The sequence below is a fragment of the Ogataea haglerorum genome (assembly GCF_019207285.1).
Source record: "Ogataea haglerorum isolate 81-453-3 chromosome Unknown 81-453-3_NODE_16_length_219348_cov_95.707317, whole genome shotgun sequence".
In the NCBI taxonomy this organism is placed as follows: Eukaryota; Fungi; Ascomycota; class Pichiomycetes; order Pichiales; family Pichiaceae; genus Ogataea; species Ogataea haglerorum.
In genome coordinates, this window is record NW_025065166.1 from 183,487 (window position 1) to 201,972 (window position 18,486).

The 18,486-nt window shown below is 46.7% G+C and overlaps 12 protein-coding genes across 12 annotated transcripts; 6 read left to right on the plus strand and 6 right to left on the minus strand.

Annotated features, from left to right (window-relative positions):
- Positions 1-13: 13 nt before the first annotated feature.
- Positions 14-744, plus strand: KL911_004862 (uncharacterized protein; the record flags this gene model as incomplete). Its single annotated transcript, XM_043200200.1, has 2 exons — positions 14-76; positions 298-744. The coding sequence occupies 2 exons, from the start codon at positions 14-16 to the stop codon at positions 742-744; spliced, it is 510 nt and encodes a 169-aa protein (XP_043052482.1).
- A 77-nt stretch (positions 745-821) lies between these two features.
- On the minus strand, positions 822-1,256 carry KL911_004863 (uncharacterized protein; the record flags this gene model as incomplete). Its single annotated transcript, XM_043200201.1, has 1 exon — positions 822-1,256. The coding sequence occupies one exon, from the start codon at positions 1,254-1,256 to the stop codon at positions 822-824; it is 435 nt and encodes a 144-aa protein (XP_043052483.1).
- A 483-nt stretch (positions 1,257-1,739) lies between these two features.
- KL911_004864 (uncharacterized protein) lies at positions 1,740-3,890 on the plus strand (the record flags this gene model as incomplete). The annotated part of the gene is made up of 1 exon (XM_043200202.1): positions 1,740-3,890. The coding sequence occupies one exon, from the start codon at positions 1,740-1,742 to the stop codon at positions 3,888-3,890; it is 2,151 nt and encodes a 716-aa protein (XP_043052484.1).
- Positions 3,891-3,968: 78 nt separating this feature from the next.
- KL911_004865 (uncharacterized protein) lies at positions 3,969-4,397 on the minus strand (the record flags this gene model as incomplete). Its single annotated transcript, XM_043200203.1, has 1 exon — positions 3,969-4,397. One exon carries the CDS (start codon positions 4,395-4,397, stop codon positions 3,969-3,971), a length of 429 nt encoding a protein of 142 aa, XP_043052485.1.
- Positions 4,398-4,505: 108 nt separating this feature from the next.
- On the minus strand, positions 4,506-6,767 carry KL911_004866 (uncharacterized protein; the record flags this gene model as incomplete). Its single annotated transcript, XM_043200204.1, has 1 exon — positions 4,506-6,767. One exon carries the CDS (start codon positions 6,765-6,767, stop codon positions 4,506-4,508), a length of 2,262 nt encoding a protein of 753 aa, XP_043052486.1.
- A 153-nt stretch (positions 6,768-6,920) lies between these two features.
- On the minus strand, positions 6,921-11,303 carry KL911_004867 (uncharacterized protein; the record flags this gene model as incomplete). The annotated part of the gene is made up of 1 exon (XM_043200205.1): positions 6,921-11,303. One exon carries the CDS (start codon positions 11,301-11,303, stop codon positions 6,921-6,923), a length of 4,383 nt encoding a protein of 1,460 aa, XP_043052487.1.
- A 385-nt stretch (positions 11,304-11,688) lies between these two features.
- Positions 11,689-12,440, plus strand: KL911_004868 (uncharacterized protein; the record flags this gene model as incomplete). Its single annotated transcript, XM_043200206.1, has 2 exons — positions 11,689-11,831; positions 11,981-12,440. 2 exons carry the CDS (start codon positions 11,689-11,691, stop codon positions 12,438-12,440), a joined length of 603 nt encoding a protein of 200 aa, XP_043052488.1.
- A 334-nt stretch (positions 12,441-12,774) lies between these two features.
- On the plus strand, positions 12,775-13,098 carry KL911_004869 (uncharacterized protein; the record flags this gene model as incomplete). Its single annotated transcript, XM_043200207.1, has 1 exon — positions 12,775-13,098. One exon carries the CDS (start codon positions 12,775-12,777, stop codon positions 13,096-13,098), a length of 324 nt encoding a protein of 107 aa, XP_043052489.1.
- Positions 13,099-13,215: 117 nt separating this feature from the next.
- On the minus strand, positions 13,216-13,776 carry KL911_004870 (uncharacterized protein; the record flags this gene model as incomplete). Its single annotated transcript, XM_043200209.1, has 1 exon — positions 13,216-13,776. The coding sequence occupies one exon, from the start codon at positions 13,774-13,776 to the stop codon at positions 13,216-13,218; it is 561 nt and encodes a 186-aa protein (XP_043052490.1).
- Positions 13,777-13,862: 86 nt separating this feature from the next.
- KL911_004871 (uncharacterized protein) lies at positions 13,863-15,455 on the minus strand (the record flags this gene model as incomplete). Its single annotated transcript, XM_043200210.1, has 1 exon — positions 13,863-15,455. The coding sequence occupies one exon, from the start codon at positions 15,453-15,455 to the stop codon at positions 13,863-13,865; it is 1,593 nt and encodes a 530-aa protein (XP_043052491.1).
- A 267-nt stretch (positions 15,456-15,722) lies between these two features.
- On the plus strand, positions 15,723-17,513 carry KL911_004872 (uncharacterized protein; the record flags this gene model as incomplete). The annotated part of the gene is made up of 1 exon (XM_043200211.1): positions 15,723-17,513. The coding sequence occupies one exon, from the start codon at positions 15,723-15,725 to the stop codon at positions 17,511-17,513; it is 1,791 nt and encodes a 596-aa protein (XP_043052492.1).
- Positions 17,514-17,834: 321 nt separating this feature from the next.
- On the plus strand, positions 17,835-18,155 carry KL911_004873 (uncharacterized protein; the record flags this gene model as incomplete). Its single annotated transcript, XM_043200212.1, has 1 exon — positions 17,835-18,155. The coding sequence occupies one exon, from the start codon at positions 17,835-17,837 to the stop codon at positions 18,153-18,155; it is 321 nt and encodes a 106-aa protein (XP_043052493.1).
- Positions 18,156-18,486: the final 331 nt, after the last annotated feature.

Below are 18,486 nucleotides of genomic sequence, written 5' to 3' on the forward strand. Positions count from 1 at the left end.
TGGTTACCCTACCATGCATTGGACCAGGATTTACCCGGGCCTGAATTTTGGGCCCGCCTCGCGGATGCCCGGTAAAGTGCGTAAAAGATGGTACGTATTTCGCTGAAAATATAGGAAAAAAAATTTTCTTGGTGTACGACGAAGACGAATAGGTCCAGACTGAAAAAAAAAATGTATTGCTTGAATACTTTTGATTCAACTTATTTAAAAACTTATCAAGATGGCTGAAGAAGAAGTAAGTAGCCAGCCGTGCGATAGCCGCCTCTCTGTACTCTAACCGCCTAGCACACCTTCGAGACCGCTGATGCTGGTTCCTCTTTGACCTACCCAATGCAATGTTCTGCATTGAGAAAGAACGGTTTCGTTGTCATCAAGGGCAGACCATGCAAGATTGTTGACATGTCCACCTCGAAGACGGGTAAGCACGGCCACGCCAAGGTCCACTTGGTTGGTATTGACATCTTCACCCAGAAGAAGTTGGAGGATCTCTCTCCATCTACCCACAACATGGAGGTCCCATTCGTCACCAGAACCGAATACCAACTGTTGGACATCGACGACGGCTACTTGAACTTGATGACCAACGACGGTGAGACCAAGGATGACGTCAAGGCCCCAGAGGGTGAGTTGGGCGACAAGCTGCAAGCCGACTTCGACGAGGGCAAGGACTTGCTGGTTACCGTCATCTCTGCCATGGGCGAGGAGGCCTGTGTCTCCTACAAGGAGGCTCCAAAGGGCAACTAAATGCGCAGCTTCAATGGCAGCATATATAATATAAAGGATGTTTATTTAATTTCAAATAAACAGACATATTCGTTCACCTACTCCAAATTATCGAGGTAGTGTAGTCTGTCCAGCACAACCTGTTTGCTCGTCTCCTGAAACTCTCCGCTCAGAAACATCTCGTCCAGCACCTGGTATACCTTGTAGAAATTGAAGATGATATCTAGCTCGCACACGTTGTTGAAGTAGCTATCGAGTACTTCCACCGTCAAATGGACCATCTCCAGATAGCTCAGCTCATTGTCCTGCACATCAACGGCCATCACGAAAAATAAACCGTTATATCGTCTGTACACAAGCTTCTGATTCTCGAAATTTACGAAGTTTGACTGTTTCTGATGATCTCGCGAAGAAATCAGCCTATGCACCTTCAATATCGTCTGTTTCTTCTGCTTATCGGGGACACTGGTATACCATTTGGAAATGCGCAGCTTTCCCTGTCGATTTAGCGCAATCAGAAAATGTATGCTCATGGGTTGTGCAGCTATTATCGTAACCTTTAGAGTTATCTAATTTCACGCCGATCGACCCCAGTTTTTCCGCCTAAAATTTTTCTGCGTCGTTCATGTCAAAAACTTTGTCCCGGTGGCAGTCGGATTCTTCGTCATACATAATTTATTTTGTTTCTTTTAAATCTACAATATCGGCCCCCTACAGTCGGATCTGCTACTGATACAGTCAGATATCCGCTTCTCTGAACTATATAAAAGACCATACGGTACGATCACCTGCATTTTGTGTCTTAGGGATACTGCATCACCGTCCCTCGAGTTGCCATTTTTCTGAAGGGCTAACTATAAGGCCTTATCAAATTTTTTTCACTAGGTTACCCTGTCCCTTTTTATTTTTTTTTTTTTTGGCGAGACAAAGCGTGTCGCAACTACGCGCCTATACATCACGAGCAGACTCCAACATTGGATTGATACAGTAGGAGAGACAATCCATCTTGTCAATTCATGATCTCGTCTGAAGAGAATATAACATCACAGCAAAAGAGTCAATTAGCTCCATTTGTGGATAGAATACTAGCTAGTCCCCTGAATTTTCATCGTGCGAAGCACCCAGATACAGTTGCATTGAGACCATCCACATATATTGCTTTCAGAAGCTCTAAACATCGCAAGGATAAGAAATTGGGATTCAAGCCTATAGACGATCTCACCACTCCAAAGCCTTCGAAAGAGGACACGATGCCAAGACCGAAATCGATGGCTGAAGCAGTAGCTCTTTACACCGGTAAAAGATATCTCTCGAAGAAACAGAAAAAAGAGCTCGAAGGGAAACCACTAAAGAAACAAAAATTGCAGGAGCCGAAAGACATTAAGGAGCCGGTGCTTTCCGACAGTGAATATACCAAAGACGCGGCCGGAGAAGAAGAAGAAAGCAGCGACGAGAATTTTCAAACGGCCGATGAGAAAGACGATGAAGATGATGACGAGGATGAAGGCTTGGCAAGTTCTTCGGATGAGTCGGATGAGGACTCCGAAGACATGGAGCAGCTGAAAAGAGATTTGAAAGAAGATGCTCACAAAGGACTTGACGAGGAAGATGAGGAACTGGACAGTGATGCTCTACGTCAGATCAAAGCCGAAATAAATACGAAGGACGAAGACTTCAAGGTTTTGCCAAAGGGTAAAGAGACTCCGCCGACTTCTCCTGAAGATCAGGTAGATTTGATCAAGGGGGAACTTGTGCATTCCAAGTACGATGACTCGGAGTTCTATGATCTTGACGAAAATTATAACGATCAGGGGTCTAATGGTTCTATTAGGATATACAAGTCTTGGAGAGAGTTCAAGAACAAGCCAGGCCCCTTGGGACTACTGAACCATGGTGTGACCTGCTATATGAACTCTGCAGTCCAAGCGATGTGCCATATTCCTGCCGTTCTGCATTATCTTGTCGATGTTCACAACCACAAGTACAAAGGCTCGATTAGTCCAACTTCTGTCACTCAAATCCTGGCCGACACCGTTGCCAAAATGTACAGGCTGGACAACAAGGGAGAAAAGAAAGTGCGCACAATTAATCCTAAACGTCTCATCAAGCGGTTGGGTGACATCAATTGCATGATGTCGGAATGGCAGCAAGAGGATTCTCATGAGTACTTCATGTCGCTTATGTCTCGTCTACAGGAGGACTCAACTCCAAAAGGCGTCAAACTCAATCAAAGCATAATATATGACATTTTTGGAGGCCTACTTAGCCAATCGGTCACCTGCAAAAACTGTGGCCATATTTCCACAACGGCTCAGGAATTTTACGACCTGTCGCTTGGACTGGACAACGTCAAAAAGAGAAATAGTAGTTTACTGGATCCTCAACAACTGTTTGAGCTGAAGAACAAGATAGAAGCTGCCAAATCCAGTGAGCCCGACGCGAAAAACAAACTCTCCGATTTCTTGAAACAGAAAATCTTACTCGCACAGGAAGAGAGAAGAAGTCGTTCTCAAACGCCAGAAGCTTCAGAATTACAGAATCCGAATTCCCAGTTGTCGGATACCAACGACAGCGAAAAGTCGAGCCAGCTTCCTGACCAACCCCTCTCTCCGCCGTCATATAGATACTCTTTGGAGAATTCTATCAGGGACTTCTTCTCTCCTGAACTCTTGAAGACCGACAAAAAGGACAAGTCGGGCTATACATGCGAGAATTGTAAGAAGACCACAAACGCGATCAAAATATCCACCATTGAGCGTGCCCCAGAGACTTTGACCATCCATCTCAAACGATTCCGTTTCAATGGTTCCTCGTCAATGAAGGTTAAGGCGAACGTGACATATCCTGAGACCTTGGATTTATCAGAATACACAACTTCGATGAATTCTCCGACAAAATACAAGTTGAGCTCGGTAATTGTTCATCAGGGACGCTCCGTCTCTTCTGGCCACTACGTAGCTCATTGCAGACAACCAGATGGGTCTTGGGCTACATATGATGACGAGTTCATCAATAAGATCAAAGCCAGGGATGCGTTGAGCGATGAAAGTGCGTATGTTCTCTTTTACTCCAGACTCACTCACAAGTCGATTGGCGACAGAAAGAGAAAGTCTCCTGTTAGGAAGGAAAAGTCCAAGAAGAGGTTCAAGAGCAATAATTCTAGATGAGTGATTCGCATATGTATATTACGAGATCGAATCATGTTCGACCTCTTCATGATCGCTATGTACAAATAGTCTAAATATTTACGGGACAATGTGGACACCAATGGATTTTGCTGTTTCCACAACGCTCTTGCAAATATGCTGTAGAGGCGTACTTTTCAGCTGCTCGTCTTTTTGCTTGATTTTGGCAATTTCGTAAACGTGTTTAAGACTCAACTTGATTGGCGACTTTTTAAGTCCTGGTTGTCCTTTCTCTATTCCAGCAGCCTGCATGAGCAACCATGCAGTAGTTGGAGTTTTGATGTCAAAGGTGAAAGTCCGGTCAGGCTTGACGATAACTTTGACTGGGATGGGTATTCCTGGCTGAAAATGAGCCGTTCTGGCGTTGAACTCTTTGCAAAAATCGATAGCCTTGACACCCTTAGAACCAAGCGCTGGACCGACTGGCGGCGTTGGTGCGGCCTGGCCTGCGCCCACTATGAGTTTGATTAATGAGTTTTTGGTTGACATGGATGGAAAATAAGCAGAAAAATTATTTCCAACTTGCACGATTTCACTGATCGCTTAATTTCTGAAAAAGAGAGGTCGATATATATATAATTATTAGGAATACAGTAATCATTTCTTGCCTTTCTTCTTTCTCTCAAGCATGGCAATATGAGCAATGCTTTGGTCCACTTGAGTGTGTTCATGGTCCGTAGACGGAATCAGCTTATGTTCACACTCATCGTTGACCAGGGTGCACATTTGGACTGATTGCAACCATGGGTCGTTGAAACATTCGTCTATCGTTATACGGCAAGCGGGCGCCAACGACACCATTCTTCCAATCATTGGACGGCATTCTGGTGCAAGCGCATTCAGCAAACGCTGTTCGCCCATTAGGTTGGATGTGTGCTTCAGAGGATCTTCACTATCATGTGTCTCATTCGAGTTGGAGGCAGATGGGGGCGGAGTAGGCATCTCGTCCGTATGAACGACGGTGTTCAGCTCTTCTTGGTGTTTCCCCTTTTCTTTAGGGTAGTCTTGCTTATTCTCCAGATCCTCGTAGCTGGGAGGGTCTGGCAGACGTCTCAGCAGATTGCCAAAAGTGACTCCCGGTTCCCTGGACGCAAATAGTTTGAAGCTAGGATCAGACAGCTTAGGAACTTTCCATGGGAACTTCTTCAGCGTCATGCAACAGTAGATGATAGCTGCTGACCAGATATCGACGGGGCGTGGATCGTACTTGTTAAAGACACACACTTCAGGTGCAAGATACGGGTCCGAGCCAACGATTCCCTGGGCCTCGATAAGAGTGCTCGAAAACGGGTACTGGAACACCACAGCAGAGCCGAAATCGATAAGCTTCACAATTCCATCTTTGGACACCACACAGTTATCCAGCTTGAGGTCTCTGTGAGCCAAACCGATCGAATGAATATACCGGATACCATTCAAAATCTGTTTGAAACAGCAGTTGATCTCTTCAGGGCTCATTTTGTTTGACATCACAATGGCAAATAAGTCGTAGTCGCAGTATTCCATGACCTGAACGATTCTGTCATTTTCGTACGAGATTTCAATGGTCTCAATAATATTTGGATGCTTTAACGTGGATCCAATGCAGTACTCACTTGTGATTTTCTTGATGTATTCCCTTCTGGACTCGTGCTGGTACTTGGCTCTGAACTCTTTCACTGCAAAAACTTTAGAGTCCGAAACTCGCTTGACCAGTCTCACTTGTCCACCTGCTCCGGCTCCCAAGTTCTCTCCAAATTTACTGTACCGCTTACTGAAGGGTATCTGCGGCGTGGTGTTTCCACCGATAGACAATGGAGTCTGCACAATGTTGAAGTAAGATCCTCCTGGGCTCGATAAGCTTGGAGACGAAGGTACCCGTTTGCTGAAGTCCAGAGGCGAAGTGCTGTATTCTTGGGATGGAGACGAGGGCACGGTGTCAGACCCGGCAAATAATTGTCCGTTAAATGTGACGCTAGACGAAGGAGTGGTCGTCGTGATTTGCGGAATGGATGAAATGGAACCCTGACGCTGGACGCTCAGGCCGGCGCTCAAGTTAGAGGTTCTTGGCACTGCAGACTGGCCGTTGCCTAACGAAACAGACTTGCGGAAAAATCTACGCAAGTCTGCCATTGAGGAATGCCGCGATCCGGGTGCCGTTCCGTTGGTGACGCTCTCTGCACTCGACTGAGATGACGGGGACTGACCGACTTGCTCCTGTTGCGGAGACGACGAAAAATGGTCCGCGGTTGCCGTGCTTCTTCTGGATTTAGAGAAGAAATTCACAAGCGAAGTATTTGATCTGGAACTGCTGAGAGTTCCGTTTGCAGCCGCGGCAGCCGCGCGCGCCTCCTGTACCTGCTGAACCTTCTGTTTAGAAATGATGAATCTGGGCTCAAGCTGTTTCGGCGACGAGATTGCCGGCGACGAAATCTGCGTAGCGGAAATCAGCTGTCCATTGGATAAGTTGACTGCCGGAGAGCCGAGAAACGTCGAGGAGCTGTGAACAGAGGTGGACAGTGACGGGTGTCCGCCAGGAGCAGAGTAGGGGATTGTGCTGGACAGCGAGCCGGGCAGCCCACTGTTGGAATGTACGCTGGCTGGTCGAAGAGCGTATGGCTGTTGAGGAGTTGACACTATTGGCTTTGGAGAAACCTGCACCTGCGAGACCGGTTCTATGTAATCTTCCCTGTATGAGGTTTCCGGGGACACTCCTTCCAAAGATATTGTGGTTGTTATGGTCTTGTGGAAATCGCTGTCCGTAGGATGTACCTCTGTGCTGTTTATCCTGACCTCTTGAGATGGAGGAGGCTGAGCGCGCTGCTCATTCATGAGTTTGGTGAGCGACGAAACGCCAGGCTTCCGGTCGTTTGAGGCCATCGTCGAACTAAATTGATTTAATTTACAAATGACTTGCAAGCTTTTTTTTAACTTCGCACCTGGACGAGTTGCTGATAAGATACGCCGCTGTGCGAGTTGCACATATTACTCAAATCAGCCAATCAGGTGAATTATTTAATTATTACAATGTATTTAGTAGTGCGGACGCTTATTGCTTTCATGAGCTTGGGAATCGTATCGTCTTTTACGACCTGAAGCTCGATCGTACTCATGTTCTGGCGCGGGTTGTCTGCTGCCATTGTTCGGTTGTCTGTGCGTCGAAAATTCTCTAGGTCGATAGTCGCGACTGCCCTTGTAGCTGCGTCCGGGAGGGTTCGACGGAGGAGGGAGAGGTGGGGGAGGCAACGGAGACGCAGAAGACGAGTCGGGTGACGAGCTGGCAGCAATGGATGCCTGCCGCTGCATAAGAAGCCGCTTTTCTTCTTCCAGCCGAGCCCGAAGCGCCGACGAACTCGTGCCTGACGGGCCAGTAGGCGTGCCGGCTTTGTAAGTGGTGCTCTGAGGCCCCAGCGGGACAGCGGGAGTCGCCGATCTCGAGGACGCTTTGCTCTCCGTTCCGGTATCTTTCGGTGGCTCTGAGGATTCCTTTTGCTGTTCTTCCTCCGGCTTTTCTTCCGTTGGCTTTTCTTCCTTTGACTGTTCCTTGGCAGGCTCCTTTTCCTCACGCTGCTCGTTTTCTGTTTCTACACCTTCCATTGTGTCCTCGGTGCCACCATTCGTAAGCGCCTCTTCGGTACTCTCGGCCACAGCTTGTACTGGTTCTGGTTTTTCATGCCTCACTTTTTTCTCCAGACCCACTAGACCATACGGTCTTGCCGTGAGCGTTGCTTTTTCTCGCTCCTTGCGTTCGGCCTCTCTTTTCTCTCTCTCCTGCATTTCCAACTCGGCCTTGCGGGCGCGCTCGGCGGCCAGCCGTTCCTCTCTCTTTTTCATCAGCTTCTCTTTTTCCTCGGGGTCCATTTCGTAAAACTCCCAGGTCTGAATACAGGAGGCCTTTTTGGACGAAATCAGAACAAAAAGCGCATTAGAGGCCAACTTGATATCCTCTCTAGAGTCTGACGAATATATGGAGGCAAGTTTGCGAGTCAGGATCTCAGAATGATCGGCAACGACAGGGAATTCTCCAAGGAGGTTCTTCAGAAATATGATCGCATTGTTCCGCGTAGTATACTGCTCGGAATCCAATGAAGCAATAATCTGTTTCTGTAGCGATTTGTGCCAATTGAATAGCGTCTTCCTAAACTCTTCAAACTGCAAGTGTTCTCCATCAGGCACTTTCAGTCCCGCAAGCAAAGGATCGGAATCTCCTTCCTTCCCCAATGCCTTGCTATCATACAGTTTGGCATCCTGCCTCCATGCATTAAGTTCTTTCAAGACATGCAAATAGAAAATTCCCAGGTTCTCTATCTCTAAGGTGGTGCTAGTGAACAGCGTAGGCTGGAGGAAACTGCATGTGAAAAGTTCGTTCAGAACATAAACCAACGAAAACCCGTAAGTGTTCAGCGAATGAGCAAGGAACAAAAAGTCTGCGCAGTAAACTGCATCGAACGGAGAGTGAACCATCCTTGGCAAGAAGCAGTGCTCTAAGATCTGTTTGGTACTCTTAGAAACAGTTTCCTCGTCTGAAACGTCTTTGAACCATTGGTCTTTCTTATTTTTGATACGTGAAATTGTGGCCTGGTAGTTGTTCTCGTGTTTTGTTGCATCACGACTCACGCGCGTGGAGATGAGATGCAGTTGACTGAGTTCGTGCTCGAGTCTCTGCAGCTCTTTCCTTGGAATGTCTTTGTCCTTGCGAGACAGAGTCAGCTTTTTGTTCAGCGTGCTTATTTTCGACTTGATGCTTGCCGACTCCTCTCCATAAGAAATCTTTTCATAGCAGATATCGTAGAGCGATAACTGCCAGAAGTCCGCGTAAAAGCTGGCACTCACAGCATTCCAATCAACTGGCAGCACAGCACATAATATTGCCTCGAGCTCCTCAATGTAGTCCGGATTCGCTTTCAGCTGTCTGCTCAAATGCCGTCTCCAGATCTGGAAAGCCCAGACAGGACGCACCCGAAACTGTCTGATAAGAGTGTCTAATGATATCATTTTCTCCTTAAAAATGTTTGTGGGGAGACATTCGTCGACCATCGTCGTGAACGTGTGAATCAAAGAGTTGAGCTCGTCACAACGACGGTTTAGAATTTTTAGCGGAGCTTGCACAGAGTCGACTGTTTTGTCTGGGAGGTTGACAAGAAGGATGAACAACTCCGCTAAAATGTCCAGACTTACCAGAGTATCCAGTAGTTTGCGCGAACTTGTAAGCGATTCTGCTCTCTTGTCTTGAATCACCATATAAACAAGTTTTTGCAGACTCGTCTCTGAGTTGAGCAAGTATATTTGCCTAGAGGTCAAGTTGTTGATATGCTGTACACCACTCATAGATCCGACAATCTCATTGACCAGAATGATCAGGTCGGTTGATCCATTGTTGAGACTTTTCGTGACAAGAGTGAGGATCGGCCCCAGTTGGAACTGCTCAGGTCTATATTTGGCCAATTTACCGACAAATGACGACAAGTTTTGAATCCATTGCATATAATTTAGTCCATCTTCCTGCATCGCTTGTCTATTGGAGTTGAGCTTGTTGCACAGCTGAAAGGTGAGAGAATCCCAGACAAAAGCACCAAAGTATTTTGATGCTTCCACAATTAAATCACTCAAGCTGCTGTAACTTTCAATATGGTTGACAAAAGTCGAAGTGACTGCCAAGGGACTTCCAGAAGCAATCCGCGTCAGTTGGCGCATTAGAGCTTCTCCGTTTGCCGTGGATAGCCTCTTGAGGATATCCTTTGTCTTCTTCTCTGCAATGTCGAAATTCTGCTTGATCTCCAGATCGTTCTTCGAAATCACATTCTGGTACTCGCCATACAAAGAGTAACGTGTTTCCAGCGGGTAGAAGTCGAGCAGTATTGAAAAGGCTTCATTTACAACAGAGGCATTGTTGGCGAATGAAAGGGCTGGGAAAATGAACTTGCGGTAAAGCTGTAATACCTGGTCACGATCGGCTCCTTTTTGTAGCTGAAACCGCAAAATTCGAACTAGCTTGCTAAATAGAATCGAGTCCTTTGCCACCTTCACGCCATTGAAGCAGAGAAACTGATGGCAAAATTTCACGAAGTCTTCAAAAGACTCAACCAGCCTCAAGGAAGTGTCTGGCACCGGCTTTCCTATGCCTGTTATACCAATTGTGTTGTAGTATGGAGTTACAATATCGTTCGCCAGGTCATTGACTAAATTGCAAACCTCTTCATCTATCAGGGGCAAAAACGGATGTTGGACCAAGATGAACAGAGCCTGATCGTACATTTTGGATTGCAAGATGTATTTCAGGAATTTGATTTTGGCAATGTACTGCGACTTCTCCTGGACTGAGACCTTTTTCTCAGGAGCAATAGGAGCCTGCTCGGCTCTGTTAGTTGTCGAGGATTCACCTGTGTCGTCATCATCATCGTCATCCAAAGCCAGAGGAGCTGCGAGGGCAAGAGCAGAAGCAGTAGCTTTGAAAGCATTCTCCTTCAGTTCGTCGTTGTACTGAGTGTACAAGGTGTCGAGTTCTGTGTTTTCTATTGGTTTAACAGCAAAGTTGGCATCAGATTCAAACTCCAAAGGTTGTAACGAGTTGTAGACTGAATGGAACTCAAGAATTCCTTCCTTTATCAAAAGAGTTATTAGTTTAAGTTCCAACGGAACCTTCTCTTTTGTATCTGCATTCAAGAGAAATGACACTACCACCAACTGTAACATCTTTGAGTGCTGGGAGGTGAATATGCTGTTTTTGATGACTCGTAAAATCAGTTCTTCGTTTTCTTCAAGGTAAAATGCAAATACACTAAGCATCAACAGAAACGACCTCGTGATGTCTAATCTAAAATGACCAATCAGCCGCTCAATTACGTGGTTGAAGTATGTGACCTTGCATAGAGCATCCTCCTGATAAAATATGTCGATGAGCTCCACTGCCAGTTTTGAGTAGCCTTCGCTTGACTCGTGAAGCGAGGAGTACGTGACCACACCGTAGTCGTTCACTCTGGCATCGCTAAAATAGCATTTGTTAAAGTCGGGAAACAGTCCATTCTTGAGAATTGAAAAGTCGAGATACTGTCTTTTGAACTGGTTGTCAATCTTCACAGCCTGAATGAATGCATTGAGATGAGGTTTGGGATTGCAAGCCTGAAAGATCAGCAAGAATTGCACCGACAGCTCTTGTCGCTCCTTCACATTTGGGATGGTAGAAATGATTGTGTTCACAAGATTGGTCAGGTTGTTTATGGGGATCCTTGAGCTGAAGTCGTTCAAACAAATAACAATCTCGTAGAACACTTCGCTCGGCGAGATGTCTTTTTGAACGATTCGCGACGTCAAGCTCTCAACAGTCTGTTTCCAGTTGGAAACCGCTTGCTCATCAAGAAACTTCCACGCGTACTTGTACGCAGAAACATTCTCGACCTGGCGAGTTTCCTCAGTCATGATGATCGATGATTGAAAAAAATAATTCGAAATAATAATCTTTTTCAGATATGGTACGTGTCTAGATTATGTGTTCTAACAAGTAGGCGGATAAGATCAGAGAGAGGCAGCTTTACGAAGCGCTCAAGAGCAAGCATATCGGACTGGGAAATGAGGATACAACGAGAACAGAGTATATCGGCAACATCAAAAGAGATACCTACGCAAGCCTGGTGGCCCACCCGGCCATGCTAGAGTTTCTGTCAATCAGTTACAACAAACCTAGACAAATTGTACACACTGAGATGATAGAGAAGATGATCCGGCCTATGGAGACGAACAAGTAGCTCAGCTCAGCAGTGGAGCTTGTTCTTCCCTGTTAACGGTTCTCAGACCCGATCCGAACATGATCACCACCGAAACCACAAAGTTGACGGCTGCAATGATGAAGGCAAACAGCCATTGTAAAGCAATCACTTTGGTGAAGAGCTGGCCAAATCCAAGGCCCAACATCAGCAAACTGGTGCTCAATCCAATGGACCAGTCCTGGTAGAAGACTAGGATTGCCAGAGGAACGACGAGGAACTCCCAGACCAGCACATTTGCCAAAATCCGTGCCAGGAGAGACTTGTTGTGCGAATGGAACAAACAAGCTCCATTCCAGAATATGGCATACATTGTCCAAGACAGCGGCAGAGCCGTGACTGGGAAGTGGACAGTGAGCCAATCGCTGACGTTCTTGATCGCAACAGTGCGATGAGTGAAGTAGAGGGCCAAAAGGTTGAGCAAATTGATGACAAGAACCAATTCACCCAGGGCAAACTTCTCCTTGTGGAAAAAGTAGCACCAAAGGAAATGCAGCGCGTTGTTAATGGCGAAATGAGGGCCCACTATTTCACTGATGGCAGCCTTGTTCTCTGCTGCAACAGTCTTGTCAAAGAAGACTTTGACAATGAAAAACACCTGGAGCAACATTGTCACCAACCAATAGATGTCGGTCACAATGAAGAACCCTGTGAACGGGGTCCTGTAGTGCTTTCCAAAGTGGCTAAACAGGAACAAGAATATTGTTCCGTAGGCCGACAGCAGGAACGACGCGACAATCAGGGCCTTTTGCGTGAAAACCTTCGATTCAGTAGTCATGATGAAGAAAGTTAATGAGACTTGGATTTTAGTTTGCTACTTCCTCGATGCGGCTCGGATTTGCGGATTTAAAATATTATTTTCCAAAATATTCCTGCAGATCAGCAGCAATGCATATTGGAGAATACAAAGCAGCTGACTCCATCTCTGGCATCAAGCAGCATGTATATCGTAAGTTTCCTTATTATGTCTAATTTGGTAGACTCTAATTGTGAAGTAAGGAGCTAGCCCCGCTAACTCAGCTTACTTATCTAACGTGGCACGACATAAAATATATAAGCTGATTTGCCTGTCGACAGACGATATATATATATATGTAGAAGACCACCTCCTTCTGCGACTACCAGCTATGATTGACTTATGCCACGCTGATCGAGAAGAAAAAATATTCAATCGCCTGAACTCTGACTGCCATATCCCCGTGCCAAGCCCTACGGTTTCGCGAGCCTCATTTGAAAGGTACAAGAATAATTCGAAGCGCGTGGCTAATCTGCTGAAGCCCGCTGTTGAAAAATATCCAAATTATGAACTGGTGCAACGATTAGAAAAACTTACTTCCAAGTACCACACCTCGGTCCCTATAGTGATTTCCTCGTGGCTGGGAAAGGATGGCCTTGCGCTCCAGCTACACGACGACGATAGACAGCTTCTTGACGAAACGCTCCTTCTCTAATTTATACCCGTCTCGCAAAATTCGCATAATATTAGACTTACACTATTATAATGATGATCCAGCTATGTCCCATGCAATTGTGAATTTTGGCTTTCAAGTCCAGTAATTACAAGTCACTCACTCCTTCTGGGGTTCCTCGGATTGCTTAGGAACCTCAACCGGACCGTTTTTCTCGAGCCAGTCGGTAAAGGAGCCAACGTAGTTCAGTCTTTTTCCGTAACCGAAGGTGCTAGCAAGCTCCTCAGACATGCTCGATCTTACACCCGCGAGACAGTAGAAAAGCAGGGTTTTGGACGGGTCTGGCTTAGGGAATCCAAAAGTCTGCTCAAACTCCTCTGGAGAAAGGCCAAGCGCACCGGGACTCGAATTGACTGGAATATTGATAGCACCGGGAATGTGGCCTTTGGCGTACTCTTCTGGCTCTCTCACATCAACAATAACGTTGTCTGGATCTTTCTTCTCGACAAGTTCTTTGACCTTCGAAAAGTCAATTACTGGAGCTTGCGACTCCTCTTCCAAAACACTATATTTGCGAATTGGAAATCTCGGGGCAGAAAAGGCCACGGAGGCTCTGCTCACCTGAAATCTATAAACACCGGTGGAACGCAGAGACACAAGTGATCTGGTCAAAGGGCGGGATTTGGCTAATAAAGCCATAGGGCGCAATTGTCTGAACATTGTTGTTAATCTTATCAACAAGATTTCTTATTTGCCGTTATTTTTTCTTAGGTGAAGCACTAGCCATACACGCCTCAGCCACATCTTTACATACCTCTACGGAAGTTCTGAGCCATCTGTCTCATGGCCGGGTTGTTCATCATCTGCCTCATTTCTGGAGTGTTCATCATCTTCATCATCTCTTGGGGATTTGGCATTCCGCCACCACCCATCAGCTGGCTCATGTCCGGCATGCCTCCGCCTAGTCCTCCCATCATCTTATTAATATTTTGCATGAGAGATGGATTCGACTGCATCTGTTGCATCGCTCTTTGCATGTTCTGCGGGTTGAACATCCCGCCACGACCGCCTGCCATTGGGTTGGCTCCACCTTGCTGCATGCTCTTGGTTGTCTGTGCCATTCTGGCAAACATCTTCTGTTGCATCAGCACCGCTTCGACCTCCGTCACAGACGTTCCAGATCCACGCGCGACTCGCACAATCCTGCTTGGCTGGTCCACAAATATATCTCCGTCGCTGTCAAGTTCCTGTTTGGTCATTGAATCCATCACATAGACCATTCTTTTGAATCTCTTAGACGTTTCTTCCTCGCCAACCTGGTTCATCATCTCGCCAATGCCTCCAGGCAGCATCTGAGCAATCTTCGATAATGGACCCATCTTGAGAATGTTGTTCATCTGCGTCTGGAGATCTCTCAACGTGAACTTACCTTCCTGGAAGTTTTTGATCGTGTCTTTCTGGTCGAGGTTCAGCGACTGAACGTGTTCCATAAGGCCCTGTATGTCGCCAATGCCCAGCAACTTGGAAACAAACTGTCTAGGAGTGAAACTTTCGAGATCATTGATGTGCTCTCCGGTACCGATGAATGCAATCGGAGTATGCGTAGCAGCCACGGCAGAAATAGCTCCTCCTCCCTTGGCGTGGCCATCCATTTTGGTGAGGATTATGGCTCCAAAGTTGGACGACTCTTTGAAGGCACGCGATTGAGACTCGGCAGCCTGACCGATCGAAGCGTCCAAAACCATGATCGTCTGATTTGGCTGCACAGCCTCTCCGATTTGGATCATTTCCGCAAACAGCTCGGACTCTTGACGATGCCGTCCGGACGTGTCCACAATGATGATCTCGAACTTCTCTTTCTTGAACTTCTCAACACCGTCGGAAGCAACTTTCACAGGGTCTGCCTCGGTGTAGGAACCGTAGTACGGTATTTTTGCCTTTGTCGCATTCTGTTTGAGTTGGTCAAATGCACCAGCCCGAAAGGTATCAGCACACACCATTCCCACCTTGAAACCTCTCCTCTGGTAGTACACGGCGAGTTTTGTACATGTGGTAGTTTTACCCGCACCTTGAAGACCAACAAACATGATCACATTGGTCTTTTTCTTCTTTGGCTTGTAGAGTTCGGTCTCCTTGCAGTCAACCAGGTCACACAGCTCATCAAAAACAGCCTTCTGGATCAGCTTCTTTTTGTTAACGCCTGGCTTCTCCTCCTTCTCGATGGTCGCCTTGAGCTTTTTTCGAAGATTGAGCACCAGTTTGACGTTGACGTCTGCCTCAATCAGCGCGTTCGATATTTCCTTCAGAAGACCATCGACCGCCGTTTGATCCACAACATTGGCCTTCGTCACCTCCGAGACCGCGCTGTTGATCCGCTTTCCTAAATCTGCGAGAACCATTATAACAGGAGGTCGACAATATTTTCAACTTTTTAAATTGACGTCGCACATCTATACACCCGCAACAATTTGGTTGCAAGATTGGGGCTGGCACAATTACGGCTGATCAAAAGCGCTGTGGTTCCGCACTCTCCTGCAGCTTCGAAAGCTCGCTTAGATTAGCTCAGAAAGTTTAGCAGCCTTCGCTCTCTGGGTCTCAAGCGACGTCCAAATACACCCTTGCACGGAGTTGGTACGATTTAGGTTTTAAGATCTCCAAACTTGGCCATGAATGTCTTCAGTGCAATCCATTCCTCCACCTCTAACCTGATCTCGAAGACAGGAAATGCGGGAGCAAATGGCACACGGCCGCCTCAACTGTTGTACTTTTGCATATTCGACCCATCTCTGGGTGACCCCAGCAGGGAAGATGATCAACAACTGACAAACCAGATTCTCGTATATCTCAACTTCGAGGATCGGGAAGTCCGTGACACCGAGAAAGCTAAACGAATTGGATTTATTCAAGGACTTGGTGCATTTGCCGGCCGTTTCCACAGTTCTGGCGGCGGTCTTTTGAATTACATTGACACAGATAAATCTAGAGTGGTCACAGGGATCTTTGAGGAAAAATACCATTTCTTCTGTGGACTCAAATTCGCCAAAGTTGGGGAGTCGTATGTGCGACGAGGCGTCGCACCGCCAACGTACTTATTGAATGAGTTTCAGTATGGCTACAATCTTTACCGTATAAACTATGGACCCATAGATCGGAACGCAAAAACACGACTAGAAGATTGGTGGCGGATCTGGCTGACGCAGAAATTCGAGTATCCGTCAGGCTTTGGTCTGACTGGCCGAGGAGTGCTGAACTTGCTTTCGGGATATCGACGTTCGTCCGTGGAGCTGCCGCTTGGGTTCAGGGCTAACCTTAAAAATGGTTTGAAGCAGTTTAGCTCAAAAAACGGCTCGCTGGTCGACTTGTTGGTTATCAACACGAACTGGACACCAACAAAGAACTTCGGCGTGATATACTTGAACGACGAATCACCGATACCCAGAGAGTGGCTGATAAACTTGGTGAACCACTTCGAGAGACTCGATCTTTCTACAGGCCTCTCTACGTACTCGCTAAGACTCAGCAACATTCCGTCGCTAAAAGCGTACTATGCTGCTATTCAGGCCTCGTCAGAAGAAAACCGAACGCTGCTCGATAGGTCGATTCTACAGCCTGCTATTTATATTCACGAGCAGTTGACTACACGCGTATTCAATCCTTTCACCTCCGCGATCAACACTGTTGCTTCGGTCCCCCAGCTTGTGTCGTCCATTGGCTTGTTCGGACTGGGTTCGTCCTCCAACGAGGAGCCTGAAGTTATGGATGAAGCGGTTGTGGAAGCCCCGCCATCGCAAGAATCGCTGGGCACGGAGCTCACAGGAAAATACCTACTAGGTGAGACAAGCGATGGTAGGATCACGAAGACGGTTCATCTGGGAGACTTTATCTTGGAGATGGTTGTGTACGAAATCAACGGGATACTGTTCACCTTGCTGTTCAGAGAGATTGGCCAGGAGCCTGATTTTTTTGCTACTCTCCAATCGCAGCTAGACGAGATTTACTCCTGCTATTTTAATGATGTGGTCGCTACGCAACTGAGATCCATGGAAAAAGACTTGAAAGAAAATTCAGATTTCTTCTATCTAGTATACAATCCGCTCAGCAAAGAGATCAAGACTTCTCTGCCGAATATCCCCGACTCGGATGATATCAGAGAAGTCAAAACTTCTGTGCTACCGTCCGAGGGAATAAGCAGGACGCAGATAATCAATCTCACCTTGAGCCTCATGACTCACATCCTGGAGAACCACGAGTTCCTGGGTCTGGAACCAGACGAGAAGGTTGTCAAAATCAACAGAAACTGGTGGTGTCTGCATAAGATGATCGACGGTAAAAGTGTGATCGCTCTTAAGAAATTTTCTCCTAGTGAGTTCAATTTGGAGGCCGACAATTTGGTTGCCTCTTTTGGAGCGGAGTTCTGCAAATGGTACAATGAGTCTATCGAAAGCGGATTTATCTAGAGCGGCGGTGCTTGATCACCCCCGTACAACACCCTGTTGACCTCACTCAGCGGCAAATCCCAAATTCCGCTGGTGGAAGAAAATAGATAGCGATCGAGGTCTTTTTTTTGGTATTGCGGGAGCTCTGTGATAACAACACCATCTGGGTCTGCTATTGTCCGAGGATCATCTAATGGGGGAGTTTTCACTTCTATGTTGTATAATGCAAGGGCCACGTACGTGTACATCATGGATACCAGAACATATGCGGGAATGACGAGAGCCCACCACCTTGACGGGTAGTAATATATACCAACGCTGTTGAGGAGCGAATCTGGGATCATGGACCAGCTCAGCCATATGAACAGGAAGATGAAGCTAATGACGTATGCCGCGAATCCTTTGTATTCCGCCTGGGACGTGATGTTCGTCGAGACAGTCACGTCCGACTCTCTGGCCAATGCGTCTGAGATAAATGCTAGATTTTCGGATGTGGAGTTGGCGGTGGCATTGATCAGGCTTGACGTCGAGTGGTTGGTGCTCAGATTGTACAAGGACGGAATCAGCGAGGTGATTGAGGAAGTGGACAGGGATATCATTCTATTTGCTGCAAACGGAGACGAGCTAGCGTGCCTTGGAGGCGGCGGCACCAACAGTGCCTGAGAGGACTGGCTGATCTGCGGTTGGGGCGAAAGAATCTCTTGCGAGCGCCCATTCTCCTGTTCCAGCTGGATAACTGGCATCGCTGGAGTATGGAATCAAATAAAATTGAATCTGCCAATTCGACTGCGTGTTGGCTAGTTTTTTTCTGAAGCAAATTGAATATAAAGCTAATAAAAACAAGAGTGACTAGGGCCATATCGAGTCATCCACTTGCCAACCAACTACATTAGACACACTTACTAATTTGAAAGTACAACACCAGCTCAGAAAACACGTGTTAGCCTTATTTTTCTCTTATCTGAACACATATACTAAGATAACACCATGGGTA